The 20,270-nt window shown below is 41.2% G+C and overlaps 1 protein-coding gene across 8 annotated transcripts; it reads right to left on the bottom strand.

Moving 5' to 3' along the window:
• Positions 1-2,646: 2,646 nt before the first annotated feature.
• Positions 2,647-19,564, bottom strand: LOC110488684 (upstream stimulatory factor 2). Of its 8 annotated transcripts, none has more exons than XM_036947216.2 (11): positions 18,715-19,564; positions 14,373-14,410; positions 13,972-14,078; positions 12,786-12,905; positions 12,356-12,503; positions 11,966-12,053; positions 10,132-10,170; positions 9,008-9,066; positions 7,082-7,188; positions 6,613-6,741; positions 2,647-5,947 (listed from the first exon to the last, which is right to left on the bottom strand). In XM_036947216.2, exons 1-11 carry the CDS (start codon positions 18,753-18,755, stop codon positions 5,858-5,860), a joined length of 966 nt encoding a protein of 321 aa, XP_036803111.2. In that variant the 5' UTR covers positions 18,756-19,564; the 3' UTR covers positions 2,647-5,857. The 8 variants fall into 8 exon arrangements, with proteins under 8 accessions (XP_036803111.2, XP_036803121.2, XP_036803119.2 ...); XM_036947226.2 differs by having other exon boundaries at positions 7,094-7,188; XM_036947224.2 differs by having other exon boundaries at positions 13,972-14,075.
• Between the last annotated feature and the right edge of the window lie 706 nt (positions 19,565-20,270).

Below are 20,270 nucleotides of genomic sequence, written 5' to 3'. Positions count from 1 at the left end.
AAGTTCTTAAAATTTTCCGTATTGACTGACCTTCATGTCTTAAAGTAATAATGGACTGTCGTTTCTCTTTGCTTATTTGAGCTGTTCTTGCCATAATATGGATTTGGTATTTTACCAAATAGGGCTATCTTCTGTATACCACCCTTACCTTGTCACAACACAACTGATTGTCTCAAACGCATTAACAAGGAAAGAAATTCCACAAATGTACTTTTAACAAAGCACACCTGTTAATTGAAATGTATTCCAGGTGACTACCTCATGAAACTGGTTGAGAGAATTCCAAGAGTGTGCAAAGCTGTCATCAAGGCAAAGGTTGGCTACATGCGCAATGCCAAGCGTCGGCTGGAGTGGAGTTAAAGCTTGGGGCCATTGTTCTCTGGAGCAGTGGAAACGCGTTCTCTGGAGAGATGATGAATCACGCTTCAACATCTGGCAGTCCGATGGACTAATCTGAGGTTGGCGGATGCCAGGAAAACGCTACCTGCCCCAATGCATAGTGCTAACTGTAAAGTTTGATGGAGGAGGAATAATGCTCTTGTTTTTCATGGTTCAGGCTAAGCCCCTTAGTTCCATTAAAGGGAAATCTTCACGCTACAGCATACAGCATTTTAGACAGTTCTGTGCTTCCAACTTTGTGGCAACAGTCTGGGGAAGCCCCTTTCCTGTTTCAGCATGACAGTGCTCCCATACACAAAGCGAGGTAGCTACAGCAATGGTTTGTCAAAATTAGTGTGGAAGAACTTGACTGGCCTGCACAGAGCCCTGACCTGAACCCTATCGAACACCTTTGGGATGAATTGGAACGCCGACTGCGAGCCAGGCCTAATCGCCCAACATCAGTGCCTGACCTCACTAATGCTCTTGTGGCTGAATGGAAGCAAGTTCACGCAGCAATGTTCCAACATTTAGTGGAAAGCCTTCCCAGAAGAATAGTGTCTGTTATATTAGCAAAGGGGGGACCAACTCCATATTAATGTCCATGATTTTGGAATGAGATGTTTGACGAGCATGTGTCCACATACTTTTGGACATGTAGTTTACTTTTGTGTTTGGTGTTTTCAAACAACAAAAAATACTACACATTTTTGGTAAACTAAGTCTTATGGCACTGGATCAGTGCACAAGCTTGAAAGAAAGTTAATGCACATGGATGTACTTCCAGAGTGAGGATAATACAGTGAATTTGGTCCTAAAGGGGGAAGTTAACTGGACTTTGAAAGCGAACACATTATGTTATTATTGTCACACTGTCACGACACTGTGTCTTGTGCCTCGACTTTCATTCAAACACCTTTGAATTTGGAATAGAGGGCCACAAAGCTATGAGGACTAACAACTGTGTCATTTGTCTGGGCTATTGGTACTGTTCATAGCATGTTAACCAAGGGTCACAGTTTGTTTTATAACTATACTAAACAAAAATATAAATGCAACATGTTAAGTGTTGGTCCTATAATCATGAGCTGAAATAAAAGGTCCCAGAAATGCTCCATACGCACAAAGAGCTTATTTCTCTCTAATTTTGTGCACAAATTTGTTTACATCCCCGTTAGTGAGCATTTCTCCATTTTCAAGCTGATTAAAGAGCATGATCATTGCACAGGTGCGTGCACCTTGTGGTGGGGACAATAAAAGACCACTCGAAAATGTGTAGTTTTGTCACACAACACAATGCCACAAATGTCTCAAGTTTTGAGGGAGCATGCAATTAGCATGCTGACTGTAGGAATGTCCACCAGAGCTGTTGTCAGAGAATTGAATTTCTCTACCATAAGCCTCCTCCAATGTCGTTTTAGAGAATTTGACTGCGCCCAAGCCCAGTCACATGAAATCCATAGACCCATAGATCCTAATGAATTCATTTCAATTGACTGATTTCCTTATATGAACTGTAACTCAGTAAAATCCTTGAAATTGTTACATATTGAGTTTGTATTTTAGTACAGTATAATTAAGGAGGGTACTTGCAAATGTATTTTCTATATTTTAAAAATACAAAATACATGTATTTTAATTAAATATATTTTGGCAACAGTATTTTGTTGTATATTTTGGTCTTTTGTATTTTTATGAATTTTGCCCATCTCAGCCCCCAAATCCCTGCTGAAAGACCACCTGAAAGAGGGGCCCAGGCAGGAGTTGCCCCAATGCCTATGAGATGTCCATCTACACAGAATGAAACACACGTGTGGATGTGACACCACACACCTGCTGCTGAACATAGTTAAATAAAAGGATAATCTTCTTATTAAAGATGACCAGATTTTGGATTTATTTCAGGAAAAAAAATGAGTAACCATCTGTTGCAGCTTATAATGAGAACTGCTCTTCTACCTTTATCATTATTCATAGCCTGGGCACAGATCTGTTTGTGCTTGTCTACTCCATTGCTGTCCGTGTCAAACATGTTATCTTTGGCCTGACAATTCCAAAGGGGGTTGGCAAGAGCAGAAACAGACTGGCAACCAGGCTACATTATTCACCCATGTGCCCTCAATGTCTATCATTAATTATCTTAAACCTTTGCTATTAATATACAGTATTAGTAGGCCTTCCTTCATCCAAAGTACTTTAACAATTATGAATACATTAGAAGGGAAGACATTCCATATAGGGGAAAAGACAATGACCCAGAACACATGCTGACAAGGTTACAAGCAAGTAAATTATTTATTTTTCTGCCATTTTACTTATAAAAAGTCTTATAATCTAACCTGAGAATAGCACGTCTGCTACAGGGGATAGAGGCTGGTAAATTTCATTTTTGATATTTCAAAAAAGATCAAATTAACTACAGCCAACAATTTCCTTTCGCTACCTTATTTTCACCATAATTGACCGTGCTCACTTCCCACTAAATGTGTAGAATTCAACTGCAAAATAAACATTATCAGTCAACTTTGGCTATATTCAGCTGAAGAGCAACAGTTCTAAGAGACAGTTGAGCAAAACAGGATAACAATTTTATTCTGCACTTACAAAAGCACAAGGTCACAGAGTAGGAGAGCTTGTCGAGGTGGAATCATTGAGTATACATGACTTTTCATCGGGTTGAGTATTAGTGCTGCTTTGCTGATTCCCGAGCCAGACAGTACATGCCTAAAACACCCTGATCAGAGACTAAAACACAAATTGACCTATTCCCATTTCCCCAAATTCAGGACAAAATACACAATGCAAATCCAGTCATCAGTAACATTGGTATCATCATCAACTTGCCTGTTTGCACGTTGAACGCATTTCAACTTGGTTCTTGTCCTAGATGAGTGAAAGAGTGTCTGAGATGAAAATGTTTTCCCAAGTCTTTATTAGCATCCATTCGTTTGCAAGGAGAGGCAAGTCAGAACACAGAAACGAGGCGCAAGAACAGGAAGTTTCTCTGTTCTTGGCTTCTATCTTGAGCAGTGAGTTGGTTCATTTATTCTCTCCAGAGTCTTTCTGGAGATTGCATTAAATCTCTGGAGGGTGCATTAAATCTCCATTTGATGTGTTGGTTAGAAAAATAAAAAGCCAAACGCTAGACATGATACTTGTGGTTATTCTTACACATATCAAGACAGATGCATCACACACACATTCGCAAAAAACATCCAGACTTCTGTAGCCGCTAAATTTAGCTCAGCAGTGAACTCAATGCGCTTTCTCAAGAGTGAGTTTTAAACGTGACACAATGTTGAAATTAAAAACTTGGGTGGTGTCTGAAATGGCACCCTATCCCTTACATAAATCACTGTTGGTCAAAAGTAGTGCACTACATAATAGGGTGCCATTTCTGATGCAACCTGTGATGTTCCACCCAGAATCATATACATTTGCACTCACTTCATATGTCAGGTGACATTTTAAGAGCTCCACCTTTCTCTCAGAGGCCGTATCAGTGGTCTATCAAATGCTCTATAAGCGAACCCGGCCAGTCTCAAACCAGCCTTAAAGATTGTGTATTAAATTGCATAATTGTAGAAAAGGGCCAGCGTACACAGTAAATGAATTATTGATTACCATTTATTTTCCCACTAACGCCAGTGGCCATACTTCAACATGACACATTTATAGAACGTTGCATTGTTGCTATTTTAACAACAACTCTGTTAATGCAAGCACTGTAAAACTGTGATATTGGGCAAAGCACAGCTATTCCTCTGGGTATACCAAAATTGCATCCTTGAGATAGTTGTTTTGTCTCTGTACTCCAGCACTTTGGATTTTAAATGATGCAATGACTGAGGTTAAAGTGCAGACTGTCAGCTTTAATTTGAGGGCATTTTCATCAATATCGGTGCCGTTTAGTAATTAATACACAAATGAATTCGTCACAATACTTTTGGTCCCCTAAAAATCAGGGGGGAACTATGTAAAAAAATATATAATAATAATTTTAAAAAATGTATATATATAGATATATATATATATAAAAAGTGCTGTAAAGTACTCAAAGGTTTAGTATTTGGTTCCACATTCCTAGCACGCAATGATTACGTCAAGCTTGTGACTACAAACTTCTTAGATGCATTTGCTGTTTGTTTGCTTGTGTTTGATGATTACGGACAGCCCTGAATGAAACGAGAACAATGACGAGTGAGAAAGTTAGAGGCATAAACATCATACCTCCCCCCAAAATATGCTAACCTCCCGTTCTCGTTATGGTGAGAGGTTAGCAAGTCTTGGAGTTATGATACTTTCACTCATCATTATTCACGATTCATTCAGGATTATCCGCAATCATGGTAGCATCCATGTACAAGTGTTTAGAATGTACAATAAATGTACAATGAAAGGGGCTCCAAAATGACAATGCATTATTTACCATAGTTTCAGATTATTTTGTGCCCAATAGAATCAAAACTAATGGCATATGCATCCAACAAGTTTGTAGAGTCACAAGCTTTATGCAATCATTGCATGCTAGGAATATGGGACCAAATACTCAACTTTTGACTACTTTATTACACAAGTGAATTCATCCAAATACTTCTGTTCCCCTAAAATGGTGGGGACAATGTACAAAAAGTGCTATAATTTCTAAACGGTTCACCCGATATGGATGAAAATACCCCAAAACTAAAGCTGACAGTGTGCACTTTAACCTCATAGCCATTATATCATTTCAAAGTGCTGGAGTACAGAGCCAAAACTAAAAATGTGTCACTGTCCCAATACTTCTAATAATATTGGCAACTATCAAGCCATTCTTTCACATAGATCTGCAATGCAGCGGTTTATTTGTATCGTGTTTCTGTTCTACTGGCTGGTAGCCTAACACTCACTCATACATCATCTATTCCTCTAGGATACATGAGCTTTTCTAAATGAGTCTTTCTGGGCAGATTTTTAACAATACACAAACTAATAAATTAAAAACTGCTAACGTAACAAAATTGTAATATGACCCTCAACCACAAATACAGACTAAAATAAAACATGACTGAAGAGAATGGGAAAAAAAACAACTCAACAACAAAATATCCAATGTCACAGTCCACAGGTGAGGAACTAAATAAATATAGAAAGGGAGGGAGGAGTTGTGCAGTGGGTTTCTCTGGGCTAGTAGAGGGTTTTTCCTCTGGTGGTTGTGACCTCTTCTCTCTCGGAGACATGTCTATGGTCTACACGGTGGCGTCTTTTGTCATTTCGACTGATCCTGGATCAGTCAAGTGCAGCCAACAAAGCAGCAGGAGCCTGCCAAGAGTCTCGGATGCAGCCTCAAAGACGAGGCCAGGGAAGACTGTCTTAACTGTCAGCGACTGTGAAAAAGAGTGATTCGTCAGTAGCTCGTTCGTTTTGTTCTGCTCCTACGTGTCGTCTCCAGTCTGCCTCGTCCTCCTTCTACCCGTCCTGCTCTCCCAGTCTCCCTCGTTCATTGTGGCGGCGTCTCGCCCACGCTCTCGATGCCGTGCTGCTGGAGTTGAGCTCGGAGAAGGGCATTCTCATTCTTCAGCTCCTCGATCTGAGACAAACAACAACAAACCATGTCCGCCGACGAACAACAAAATGGGTGTCCTCAATGTAATCAATGAATTAGCAGCAACTTAGCAAAATACAAAGTCAACTTCTAGGCCTCACTTGTTCTTTCAATGATTCTGGACAGAAACGTCTGTTGTATACACTTTTCAAACAAAAGTTTTAGACAATTTTGGCCACAACAGCCATCTGTTTTAAATCTCAAGGTACTGTACTTTCATCCCAGTTTCTCCTCTGGGCTATTACACACTCACGGCCTCTCTCTCCCCCACAGGACTGGAGACTTCACTTCTGAGCATTAGAATGAGGAACATGAAGAACAGTGCTTTGGGATTCAGTAAGGAATGAAAAGGCAAAACACTCGCCGTGCAAATATATGCTATAACTTAATTTTGAAGTAAAAACGGCACTTCGGTCGTCAGATGTAAAATGAACGTTAAACATAATCAAACGCGTACATTTGTTCGAACATTAACCCTTTCTGTTCGCAGGAATGTGATAGCCTGGTCCCAAAATCAGTTTGTGCAGTCTTGCCAATTCCTATGTTGTGCCTGACAATGACCATAGAATTTGGCACGACGGCACGAACAGATCCGAGTCCAGGCTAGGCCTCTGATTCTTTGGGATAGCCTTCTTTCTAGGCTGTTTTACCTGCTGTCTGCAGAGCTCGTTGTCCACCTGTACTCTCTCCACCTCTTTGACACCGTCCAGGAGCCTCTGGTTATTCTGACGGAGCTCTCGGATGTAGTCACACGCCTTAGACAGGATGCCCCCTTTACTCTGGGGGAAGGAGAGAGGAGTTAATTAAGACATCCTGCCGTGGGGACGACAGGAAGAGTAGCCGCTGCTTTCGCAACAGCTGTTGGGGATCCTAATAAAATACCAATATTCGTGCATGCACACACACGTCTAAATCTTATTTTCCCTAAGCCTACCCTTAACCCTAAATCTTAACCTAACCCCTAGGCTTAATATAGCCTTTATAAAAGGGAGGACCGGCAATATGTCCTCACCTCTTTGAATTTAAGATGGTTTACCATTATTCTGGTACTCACAAGTATATTAAAATGTGTACACACACACACACACACACACAACAAAGTTGCTGAGAGTGCCTTACAGAGTGACTTACAGCCCCCGTCTTGGTGCTGTCTATGTTGCAGTCGGGGATGATTTTGGAGAGTGTGACGATCCAATTGTTGATCTTGTCTCTCCGCCGCCTCTCAACTGTTCAGACACACAGAACAGGTTCAGAGAAAGAGAAACAATAGGGATACATATGGGGAGTGGTTAGTGTCTACATGGATATTTTTCTCTGTATGCCTTGAATAGTCACTTAGTGACATTGTGACATTGTGGGAACAACAGACAGTTCAACAGCAGCATCTAGTGGTTGGTTGATATACAAAATGAAATTCCCAAAAAGTGCCTCCACTTGAGAAGAGTCTTTGGGATAGAATAAGAAAAGATCTACTGTCCACTTAATGTGGCTTTGGCTTCAACAAACAAAACATCACAAGGTGCAACTAATTTAAAAAGAAATTCAACAAGATATTGCATACACTACATGGCCAAAAGTATGTGGACACCCCTTCAAATTAGTAGATTCAACTATTTCACCCACACCAGTTGCTGACAGGTGTATAAAAAAATATTTTTTAAAAAATCGAGCACACAGCCATGCAATCTCCATAGACAAGCATTGGCAGTAGAATGGCTCGTACTGAAGAGCTCAGTGACTTTCAACGTGGCACCTTGCCAACAAGTCAGTTCATCAAATTTCTGCCTTGCTAGAGCTGCCCCGGTCAACTGTAAATGCTGTTATTGTGAAGTGGAAACGTCTAGGAGCAACAACGGCTCAGCCGTGAAGTGGTAGGCCACACAAGCTCACAGAACAGGACCAATAAGTGCTGAAGTGTGTAAAAAAAATCGTCTGTCCTCGGTTGCAACACTCACTACAGAGTTCCAAACTGCCTCTGGAAGCAACGCCAGCACAAGAACTGTTCATCGGAAGCTTCATGAAATGGGTTTCCATGGCCGAGCAGCAGCACACAAGCCTAAGATCACCATGAGCAATGCCAAGCGTCGGCTGGAGTGGTGTAAAGCTCGCCGCCATTGGACACTGGGGCAGTGGAAACGCGTTCTCTGGAGTGATGAATCACGCGTCACCATCTGGCAGTCCGACGGATGAATCTGGGTTTGGCGGAAGCCAGGAGAATGCCACCTGCCCGAATGCACAGTGCCATCCTTAAAGTTTGGAGGAGGTAAATTGGTCTTGGCCTGTTTTTCATGGTTCGGGCTAGGCCCCCGTAGTTCCAGTGAATGGAAATCTTAACGCTACAGCATAAAATTACATTCTAATTTTGTGGCAACTTTCCTGTTTCAGCATGACAATTAGTGCACAATGCAAAGTCCATACAGAAGTGGTTTGTCAAGATCGGTGTGGAAGAACTTGACTGGCCTGCACAGAGCCCTGACCTCGACCCCATCTAACGCCTTTTGGATTAATTGGAACACCGACTGTGAGGCAGGACTAGTCGCCCAACATCACTAATGCTTGTGGCTGAATGGAAGTAAGTCCCTGCAGCGATGTTCCGACATCTAGTGGAAAGCCTTCCCAGAAGAGTGGAGGTTGTTATAGCAGCAAGGGGGGGGGGGGGGGGTCCATATTAATGTCCATGATTTTAGAATGTATACAAAAGTACCATATACTTTTGCCATGTAGTGTATCTTGGAATGCAGAAGTAAAGCACAGAGTTGCATGGTTAAGATAGAATGGGGCGGCAGGTAGCCTAGTGGTTAGAGCGTTGGACTAGTAACCGAAAGGTTTGCAAGATCGAATCCCCGAGCTGACAAGGTAAAAATCTGTTGCTCTGCCCCTGAACAAGACAGTTAACCCACTGTTCCTTGGCCGTCATTGAAAATAAATAAGAATTTGTTCTTAATTGACTTGCCTAATTAAATAAAGGTAAAAAAAAAAAAGAAAAAAGATTGGCTCTGAGAGCAGGGAGGATTGTGGGTGATGTAGGCCCTTCTCTTTGCTCACCTTCATTGTGTTGAGCTCTCCTCCTCTCATCTCTGGGTGTCCGTGGGCCATCCATTTTCCTACAGACAAAAACAAATAGCACATTTCAGCCATGTTCTAAACCCGGGAGTCCTCAGGCCACCTCTGTACAAAACAGGTGCAACTCTTCAGACTAAAAGAAAAAAAAATCTTCAGACTACAGCGCTCCACGCAACTAATCTAGTGCAGAAATCCCCCACCAGAACCACTATCTGAAAGCACCTGACCCTTTTACAATTACACTCCACTCAGGCACCAGAGCCGTACTCTGCAGGGGGGCCGCCCTGCACTGCCTTGGGCAGCCGTGCTGATCTGAAGCAGCCGTATGGGCCAGTATATGAGGCAATAACACCACCTTGGTGCTGACAGCGAGACGCAGTGACTGGAATTACTGTATTACTGATTGTCTGACGGCCGTCTGGACAGGCAGATTTCTTGGAGGTATACGTGCCCTTCCCCACTATACCCCAGGGAGTCTAAGGCGCGGGCATCATTATAATCCTAAATTGCGATGTTGTCGCATTGGTGTCCAGAGTATGGCTAATGACAACTGTTTTTCATGTGTGTGTGTGTGTCTTCCCCGAGGTATTCTTTAATTAAGTTCCCCATACGTGACAGCCAGATGAGCTCATGAAGGCACTGGGGACGAGATGCGCAGGGCCGTGGCAGTAAACTAATACAATTCAACAGCACTTACTTTGACAAAGCTTTAATCCGTCTAATGAATTGTGTCATAAATTAAACCAAAACGGCTGGTGTTCGCACAGTGCACTTACCTTTTTCGCATCTAATGAGTAAAAGCAATTAAAAGCCAGCAAAAACAAAGTGGGCTGTTTATACTTTACACTAGCTCTTCAACGTCTTACAGAACTGAACTGAAAACAACTCAATACTGCATCAGGACTACCATCAAAGAGTACACACACATTTTCCAATGCTAAATACAGCTCAATCACATCAAGGGTCTAACATAATCACCAGGGAATTGTACTAAAGGGAATGAAGGGGGAATAGGTGGTATGATTGTTCCTTCTTCTTTGTGGTATATGATCAAGGCCTAATTTGATTGGTTACAGTGGGGGGGGGGATGTGGAAGTTGTCCTCACCAGTTTAAACCGTCATGTTGCAGCATCTCGGTTTCGTCTCTGCGAACGGCAGGTAAGCGGTGGAAGTTTTCATTTAATTTCATGTATTTTCACAGATCAAATATGTTCAGTCATGGATTAGTTTATGCGTTGTTGATGTAAGAATAAAAAAAAAAGACAAATTAATCACACACAAGAAAAACATATGGACAGGGGGAATAGAATGGCAAACCACAGAAAAACAAGTCCTCCTTAGACAACAGCACACACTGCAGTGGTATCCAGCCCTTTAAGACTGTATATTTAACAGTGAAGTAGATAAAAGCTTTACTGGTAGCCCAGGAGAATCACTGCAGCCTGATACTAGAAACTCAACTGGGATAGTCTTGTACGAACGTCCCACACAAAAGCCCCAAGTAGCCTAGAGAACTTGGGAAGAGTCAAGATCAGTCATAATAACAAACCCATAGCCCCACCTTACTGTGTGCAAATTGATGGCCATCCCCTTTACCTAAAGCTATATTGTAAAATGTATTTTTCAGAGTATAAGAGGTGCAAAATCTCCATGTTGTTCTACAGGCCTGAGAATAAGTGTTCATCATATACAGGCAGGGAAATTGCAAGGCAAGGGATATCCATTCAGTCCAACACAAATTACATTTCAGAGGATCATGCGTTCGTTCTGGATGGCAAAACAAGCACGGCATTATGTCAAATTTTTTAAAAAGCACTTTGACCTATTCTTCCAAACCATTTCCCTTATGTGCACAACTATAGAAACACAATCTCATAAACACACAACTCCTTGTTTTATATTCAAACACTTGCCTGGCACTCCCCCCTTCTAGATTATATGTCTAGTTTATGAGCATGTTTACAATTTACTCACACCCCTTGGCACTGGGCATGCAGTATGTCTTCGTTGAAAAATAATTCATTTCCTAAATTAACCAGAACACTAATGTCAAATTAATTCACTGACACACATATCATTAATCATCCATTTGGCATGAGAGATTATTTTGATTTTCAGAATGGATTAACCAGATTTAACAGTTTGGTTTTGATTCAGTGTTACTCATTCAGAGTGGTTTGAGGAAAATAATTTAAATCACATGATAATGATATTGATGATTGAAAGATATAAACAAATGAGGAAGTAGACAAGGAATTGGGAAACCAGGGCAACAAGGACAGGGACACAACCCTGTGATGACATCATCCATCCCACAAGAACAGCTGAGTGTTCAAGGAAACGACACACACACACACACCTGTCTGACCCAGGTCCAGGTCACTCTCTTGCTCAACCCAAATCTCTGTGAAAGTGAATGGGGGGGGGGGGGGGTGTGCAGTGCAACTTTACTTTCAGATTTTGGAGAGAATAGTCAATATATTATTTTTTCAATAGTCAATATCAGTGACTTATCGTTTTCCAGTCTAACTGATACATCTCAGAGTCAATGTAAACCAACTCTTAGATGCTCTCGAAAAATCCAGTCAAATTACTTCTTAACAGGTTGACCTGTTAAGAAGTAATTTGACTGGATTTTTCGAGAGCATCTAAGAGTTGGTTTACATTGACTCTGAGATGTATCAGTTAGACTGGAAAACGATAAGTCATTGATGAAGAGTTGAAATTATCACATAACACCTAGGCGTATAGGCTAGGTTCTACTTGCAAAACATGTCTGACATGCTTGTGGAAGATGAACTTAAGGACTGCATAGGTAGGTTTTTGACTGCTTAACATCTGGAGTGGCTCAGACTGCTGTGTGAATGGGCTCTCCTTTCAGAGTCCCCCTAAAATGAGGGCCATAGGAGGAGAGGAAGAAGCAGTGTGGTTGATACTCACTCAGGGTAGGGGTGTGTGCGCGGGGCTATGGTTCGCTGTGTGCCTGTCTGCAAGATGTCAGGAGGGGTCATCATCACGTAGAACTGACCTGTGGGAGAAGAGATGACATGGAAACGAGAGCGAGAGATGGGGCAGGTTGGAGATCTCAGTGACAAAGTCTTAAGGGAGAATTTGCTGAGTGACACTGGACTCCAGCACCGAGACAAACCTTGTGGCTGAGGGGATGAACAGTTAATCTCTCTCAGTCAGCACCGGGTCATGGTACTCAAAATGTCAATTTGATAAGTGGTCATTCTTCTTTATGTCTGTTTCGACTTGAACCAAAAGTGAGGGACAGTATTTTGCCCTCAGAAGACTGCTAGACTAGCATTAGAAGTAGAGCTGACTCACCCCCGGCCTGAGTGGGGTCGGAGGTGGTCTGCACAGACACAGTGCCGTCGCTCACAGCCGTAGCTGGGAAGTAGGCAAAGCGCGTCTCCCCTCCCAGCGTCTCTCCCACGGGGCTACCCCCATTACTGAAAGGGTTCTGGATCACAGCCTGACAGGGAACAAGGTGGGAAGGGTTAGCAAGCCCTACTGACAACTAACTTACAACACGGATATTACTTAATAATTAACTACAACAAGTTATATATTTATATAAATATATACACACATAAATAAAAGTGCCCTGATTCCGGCACAACAACAATACAGATAACTTGTATAACGATCAATAGTTTGACACATTGAAGTATGTCAGGCTCCGTAGCCATTAGGGAACTGTGTTATTGGAAGGGGTGACAGTAGTGGCCTCGGTTCCTGGTGTTCTGATACCTACCTGGGCCACTGCTTGAGGAGCGCCGGGGAAGGCGGCCGTGGAGACCACGCTAACCGGCCCTCCCCCGTCATCTCTCCCCTCCAGCTGCTGGTCAGTTACCTGGACAACGCGGTAAGTCACCTGAGGAAGAGAGGGAGACAGAGAGATGGAGAGACAGAGAGAAACCAGAGTCATTAATTCTACAACAAAGAGCGTGGGATGCCTTCTAGCCTGACCATGGTCATTTTAATGTCACTGTTTTCAGTACTTGCAGGTTGTTTACCTCATACTGAGGTTCACACCCTAGGCTATTGTAGTTAAGACCTTGCACATTGAATGATACCACTAGGCCTTTAAGTGATCTACGCACCCAACGTATGCTTATATGGCAGAATGTTCCTAATTCAATATAAAAACAGCCAGATCCAGAAAAGCACGTGTTCATTTCAAAATAATCAGTATTTGTACCCCTTCATCGTGTGACTTGCCTCCTGACTAACATGTGACACCAGCCGCATGCCAATCCAGGAAGGGGATTGGAATCACATGATCACTCACACCAGCTCTGTTTACTCCAAATGAGCAGCGAAAGGACCAGCTCTAACTAGCTTATTCCTTCACCCCCCCCCCCCCAAAAAAATGGTTTATGTGAAGATATAACATTTTCTGTGACAATCCACAAAAGCGTAGACGTAAACAGTCACAATTAAGAACCAATTTGAACCAATTTGACATCCAAACCTGTAGGCCTATATCAGTGTCCTGGCCGGTTCTATTGTCTGGGTTCAGAGTGAACGCACACAAGGCTCTCAATTCAACGGAGAGGCTAGTGTTGAATTACAGGGTTATTCAGGGTTTTCCATTGTGTGATACGGTTGATTCTCTAGTGGAGGGATGGACAACACCAGTCCTCTGGGGCCTGATTGGGTGTCCAGCCCCAGCTAACACACCAGACATAATCAACTAATCATGAACTTAAGTAGAGAATGCAATTTGTTCAAATCAGCTGTGTTTGCTATGGATGGGGGGGGGGGGGGGGGGGGAGTATGACACCACTCTGGCCCCTGGGGACCGGAGTTTCCCATCCCTGTACTAGTGTGAGTGAGTGATATAGTAAACTGACCTCATACAGCAAAAACAAACCTATGTGAATTCAGCTAGTTAAATGTTTCTAAAATCAGCAAAACGCTGTTCACAGGACACCCACCTGACCACCCTCAGAGCGGAACTGGTACTGAATGTTGTGGTCCGCGAATGCCTGGGCCTGCTGAATACTGCCTATGGTAACAGCAGTCTGCTCCCCTTCCCCGTCTCCTGAGCGAAGGACAGTGGAATGAGAGGATCGATAGAAGGATGGAAGAGAAAAATAACACTCAGATATCCATTGATGAGAAATTAGTGAGGCAAGGTGCATTATTGCAAAAAAAAAGCTAGGCCTAAAACTATTTGACACTTAAGCGTGTGTTTTTGGTCTGTTCTTTGGTCGGTTTTTAAAGAGGATGTCTGAAACGTCAGTACTTTGAAATGTGTGAAAGAGTCAGAATGGTGAAGTTACGCACAATGGCACACATGCATCCGAAACACATACATCCCAACATAAATTCTTACCTTCTAATTGGACGACCTCCTCTTCTTGTTTTTCGTGACTAGGAAGACATAAACAAGGAACAATCCTAAATATAGGCAAGCAAGGTCTAGCAGACAAGCTTAACAGAATAGGGATGGCAGTGGAGTACAAATGTTACAGTGACCTGGCTAATTGCTAAAATATACTTAAGTATAAAAAATAAAATAATAAATCATTTAAAATTCCTTATATTAAGCAAACCAGACTAGAGGTCGACCGATTTAAAATCGGCTAAGCCGATTTCAAGTTTTCATTACAAATCGGTAAATCTGCCTTTTTGGACGCCAATTACATTGCAATCCACAAGGAAACTGAGTAACAGGCTGACCACCTGTTACGCGAGTGCAGCGTCAAAAGGACCTTGTGGCTGTAAGGAGCCACGGTAAGTTGCTAGCTAGCAGTAAACTTATCTTATAAGTAAGATAACTAAGTAACTAATCACTAGTTAACTACACATGGTTGATGATATTACTAGGTTAACTAGCTTGTCCTGTGTTGCATATAATCAATGCGGTGCCTGTTAATTTATCTTCAAATCACAGCCTACTTCAACTTCGCCAAACGGGTGATGATTTAACAAAAGCGCATTCGCGAAAAAAGCACAATCGTTGTACAAATGTACCTAATCATAAACATCAATGCCTTTATTAAAAGCAATACACAGAAGTATATACATTTTTAAACCTGCATATTTAGTTAAGAGAAATTAATGTTAGCAGGCAATATTAACTAGGGAAATTGTGTCCCTTCTCTTGCGTTCAGTGCAAGCAGAGTCAGGGTATATGCAACGGCTTGGGCCGCCTGGCTCGTTGCTAACTGTGTGACCATAATTAATTTGCCAGAATTTTACATAATTATGACATAATATTAAAGGTTGTGCAATGTAACAGCAATATTTAGACTTAGGGTTGCCACCCGTTTGATAAAATATGGAACGGTTCCGTATTTCTCTGAAAGAATAAATGTTTTGTTTTCGAAATGATAGTTTCCGGAATTTGACCACATTAATAACCAAAGGCTCGCATTTTTGTGTTTATTATATTATAATTAAGTCCATGATTTGATATTTAACAGAGAAGTCTGACTGAGCAGTGGTAGGCAGCAGCAGGCTCGTAAGCATTCATTCAAACAGCACTTTCGTGTGTTTGCCAGCAGCTCTTAGCAATGCTTGAATCACAGCGCTGTTTATGACTTCAAGTCTATAAACTCCCGAGATTACGCTGGCAATCCTAAAATGCTTGTAAGAACATCCAATAGTCAAAGTTATATGAAATACAAATGGTATAGAGAGAAATAGTCGATGCGTTATAATTCCTACAACCTAAAAAACTTCTTAACTGGGAATATTGAACCACCAGCATTCATATGTTCTCATGTTCTGAGCAAGGAACTTAAACGTTAGCTTTTTTTACATGGCACATATTGCACTTTTACTTTCTTCTCCAACACTGTGTTTTTGCATTATTTAAACCAAATCGAACATGCTTCATTATTTGAGACTAAATAGATGCTATTTATGTATTAAATTAAGTTAAAAGAAAAGTGTTCATTGTTCATTCAGTATTGTTGTAATTATCATCACACACACAAAAAAATGTTGTTTTTTTAAAAGTCGGCCGACTAATCGGTATCGGATTTTTTTGGTCCTCCAATAAATCGGTATTGGTGTTGAAAAATCATAATCGGTCGACCTCTAAACCAGACGGCATCCTTTTATTGTTTTATTTATTTATGGATAACCAGGGGCATATTCCAACACTCAGACATCATTAACAAACTAAGCAGTATTTTTACACCGCTGCTCCCTCCCTTACATCGGCTTCATTAAAAGGCATGGTCATCGCCTCCTCAATCACAACGAACAATGGCAGACTGGGGCAAGGGGCCGATGGAGAAATCGCTCTGTCATTTCCCGGTTGCTAAAAATTCTACACTCGTCACACAATTTGAATAGTGTAGGGAATCATTCTGCAGGGAATAATCTAAATCACAGGACAATACATTTTCAATAACAAAAACAAAAAAAACATGGCTGTTTGAAGTTGGTGAACTTAAAGTAAAATAGTCTACACCATCATCTATGCAATCTTGAATCCTTGGGGGAGGTAACCACCATGGTCTACAGTATGATATCTGGGATCCTTGGGACATTAACTTCCTCACAGAATTGTGGGAAAATTTGATGCAGGGAAGGGGGAGAGTTGTTTATATTCAAAGTGTTGTTGCAATTCACCTAGCATCCACGTGGATGAGATATTCTAAATGTAGTATGTTTAATTCTTCAAGAATCAATGAGCAGTGTTTTCCTCTATTCATTTAGCAGTGGTGGCCCACAACTGCTACATTCTTGCCACTGCTGCAAAAAAATTTGATTAAAAAAACCAAACACACACACAGAGTACATCAAACATTAGGAACACCTAAGGTGTCAAAAGCATTCCACAAGGATGTTGGCCCGTGTTGACTCCAATGCTTCCCACAGTTGAGTCAAGTTGGCTAGATGTCCTTCTTTATTACTACGGGAAACTGTTTAGCATGGAAAAACCCAGCAGTGTTGCAGTTCTTGACACAAACCAGTGTGTGCCTGGCACCTACTACTATACCCCATTCAAAGGCACTTAAATCTTGTCTCGTTCATTTATCCTCTGAACGGCAAACATACACAATCCTTGTCTCAATTGTATTAAGGCTTAAAAATCATTCTTTAACCGGTCTCCTCCCCTTCATCTACACTGATTAAAGTGGATTTAACAAGTGACATCAATATGGGATCATAGCTGTCAGAGCAGGTGTATACTCATATACTAGGTGTGAATGTTTAAACGTTTACATGAAGTTGGGATCATTAACATTAAACGACATCCCTAACCGAAAAACACAGTCCCCCCCCCCCCCCCTTCCACATAATTAAAATCACAGGACAGTTATCACAAAACATTATTTTCCCTGTTATAGCCCAACTAGACAATAGAAAATAAAAGGCCTGGGGAAAGTTGTGTAATTTAAATAAAAATAGGGAGGAAGAGGCAAACTTTAGTGAATATGCAAGACATGCAAGACAAAACATTGCGAGGTGCAGATACCAAGAGATCATATAGGCATGGTTCTGCCGGCCCCATCCTCTCTCCTGGGCACTGCCTTGCATGAGCATTCTCATGGCTAGTGATGCAAGCTTGTGTTCAGTCTTCGGTCTGTTGCATGTAGAATAGCCTAGCCTGTATCAATTACACTTGAAAGTATTTTCTACATTGTAAAATAACAGTGAAAACAAAACTATAAAATAACATATATGGAATGTAGTAGTCACAAAAAAAAAGTGTTAAATAAATCAAAATATATTTTATATTTGAGATTCTTCAAAGTTGCCACTGCTTACTAGAAGCTGAAAATGTCCCAGTTCTTCCCTGGCTTGCATACTCAGACATGTAACCCATTAAACATGTTTGGGATGCTCTGGATCGACGTGTACGACAGCATGTTCCAGTTCCCACCAATATCTAGGAACTTCGCACAGCTATTGAAGAGGTGTGAGAGGAGGTTCTGACCTTAAGGTATCCGTGACCAACAGATGCATATCTGTATTCCCAATTATGTGAAATCCATAGATTAGGGTCTAATAGATTTATTTAAATTGACCGATTTCCTTATATGACCTGACCAAATTCACATAGAATAGTACATTATAGATGTGTCACTCTCATTGAAAGCAAGTCTATGAAGCAGCAGATCTATTCTCTCTGTTCCATTTCTATTCTTCCCGGTCTTAAAGTTTCGTTTTTGTCTTTTACTTTCAGTTTTGTACATCTCCTTCAAAACAGCAGAAAATACAATATGTTTGGTTATGGAAAATATATTTCACTGTGGTTTAGATGGTACTATGATTCTCTACACTATAGTTGCTTGTTTTGTGGCAGAGCGATTTCTACATAGTGCATATTTAATTTACAAGTCCAAAAATGGATGTAGCAACTATAGTGTAGAGCTGTAAGCTAGCGAATTAACTTTGGATCTCTAACTAAAGTTAGGTAACGTTAGCTGCTTAGCGTTACTACTAGCAAGATGTAGATTACTTAACTACTGTAAATTCACTACCGTAGATAACAGTGTTTGCATGAAATGTTGCAATCGTTTGCTATACTGTAACCATTTCCTAATTTGATTTGCTAGCTTAACTGTGCAAAAATATTACTAAATTAAACCACTTTATTCTATCTAGTTTATACTACACATAATCAAGCTGTTCTCTAGAAAATGGAGGCCAGGCCTTCGCTTGCTAGAGGAGACTTCCGTACGTGATGGAGGAAGTGGCGGACATTGGATTACCTTGTCGCGGTGTCCAGACTCTGTTCGAGGTGCATATCCATCAGGGTTGGAATAAAATGTGATATTCACTGACACAGACGCGTAGATGGAAGTGCTGATCACGGGAACAAACACTCGGGTCATGTGAGAGAGACAGTCCAAGACACGTGAGGCATAGATCGGACTCGAAGTTAAAATGGAGACCGCTGCCGCTGGCTGGGGTTTATGTCGCTCTCGAAGCTTTCGTTCTCACGGTTTCACTCGCACTGCTAAATTGAGTCAGTGTCGTCAGGATAGCAACTTGGACGGTTGGAATTGTTTCTTTGCAAGGTTATGGCACAGTGATTCGTCGAGTAATTTCGGTAAATGTTTTCTCACTCTCGGTTTTTTTATCCTCTCAACCTCTGCAGTAAACCAGCGTCCGTCGTGTCTCACAAAATATGGAGTGGACTGTTGGTGTTAGCAAAATGTAATTCCCCGCCCTGCATCTATTTTTGTTCAACTTTTGATCTTGGAAGAGGAGTATGTAGAAATGTGTTTTATGTACAGTAGGCTACACGGCAATGTTGATTTGAGGTGCCCCTGTTTAAAATGAATGTCAACCTTCTCAATTCCATTATATCCATTGCGTGCCAACCATTTTGTATCATTACACAACATTACAAATACACCTCAGATTTTTTTTTCTGTCTATATTCATGTCTGATATTTACAACAAAGATGGTTTAGAAACTGTGTTCGGAGTACAAATCAAGCTCATGTGACATGATGCTGCTGATCACGTTGGTTTACTCAGGTGAGAGCTGAGATCGAATCCGGGTTTTTGCTTTAACCACATGACTACCCTTTTTAAATAAAAGTGATATACGATAATAAATCGCACCCTTTTGTGGGGCATTGAGCAATTTGTAAACATTGAATCAATAAAATAAAAATCGTGTGCAAAGTCTACCTAGAGACAGTGGTTGATATATAATAGTTCCATTTAAATAGCTAAATTTAAGAGGATATGTGTAGGAGATTCTTCTTCCACTAATGTTTTCTATTGACCACCAAGGAACATGTTGCATATTTTATATGATTTAATACGTTTTAGATTGTGTGAGCATGATAATTTTCTTGACATCTTCCCTAAATATGATCTACAGTAGCTCAGTCTTAGGAGTTTGCCAGAGAACAAAGATCCCTAGTGATAAAGCAGCTGAAATTGTGCAAGTAACTGTGTTCTGGGCCTATTAAAGACCTGGGCCCGGTTTCCAAAAAGCATGTTATAGCTAAGTTCATCTTAGAACCATCTATGGTTCTAAGATGAACTTAGCCATAACATGCTTTTGGAAACCAAGCCCTGGAGCCTTTCAGTGGGGACTGAAATTCTGGGTTGACCTCTTGTCTGCTTATGGCAACCATTGGTATTTCTATTAATCTTTAATGCCATTGCCAACTCACTCTTCCATTCCTCAGGAAATATTGTATATCATGGGCTTGATTATGCTTCTGGTTCCAAAGAGTGTTTTCTCAAAGTCTGAGAGGCCTCCAAAGAGTATATATTTTCAGGTATGATTTTAACTGAATGTGTG

The sequence above is a fragment of the Oncorhynchus mykiss genome, chromosome 2 (genome assembly GCF_057628025.1).
Source record: "Oncorhynchus mykiss isolate SJ-2025 chromosome 2, ASM5762802v1, whole genome shotgun sequence".
Classification (NCBI taxonomy): domain Eukaryota; kingdom Metazoa; phylum Chordata; class Actinopteri; order Salmoniformes; family Salmonidae; genus Oncorhynchus; species Oncorhynchus mykiss.
This window is presented reverse-complemented; position numbering and strand designations above follow the sequence as displayed.

What these genes read in the sequence shown, in the direction of transcription:
- LOC110488684 (XM_036947216.2), bottom strand. Translation starts at nt 18,755, where the DNA reads ATGGATATGCACCTCGAACAGAGTCTGGACACCGCGACAAG. An exon ending in CGCACACACCCCTACCCTGA is followed by an intron (nt 10,171 to 11,965) that starts GTGAGTATCAAC and finishes TGCCGTTCGCAG; the next exon opens with AGACGAAACCGAGATGCTGC. An exon ending in ACGAGCTCTGCAGACAGCAG is followed by an intron (nt 5,948 to 6,612) that starts GTAAAACAGCCT and finishes TGTTTGTCTCAG; the next exon opens with ATCGAGGAGCTGAAGAATGA.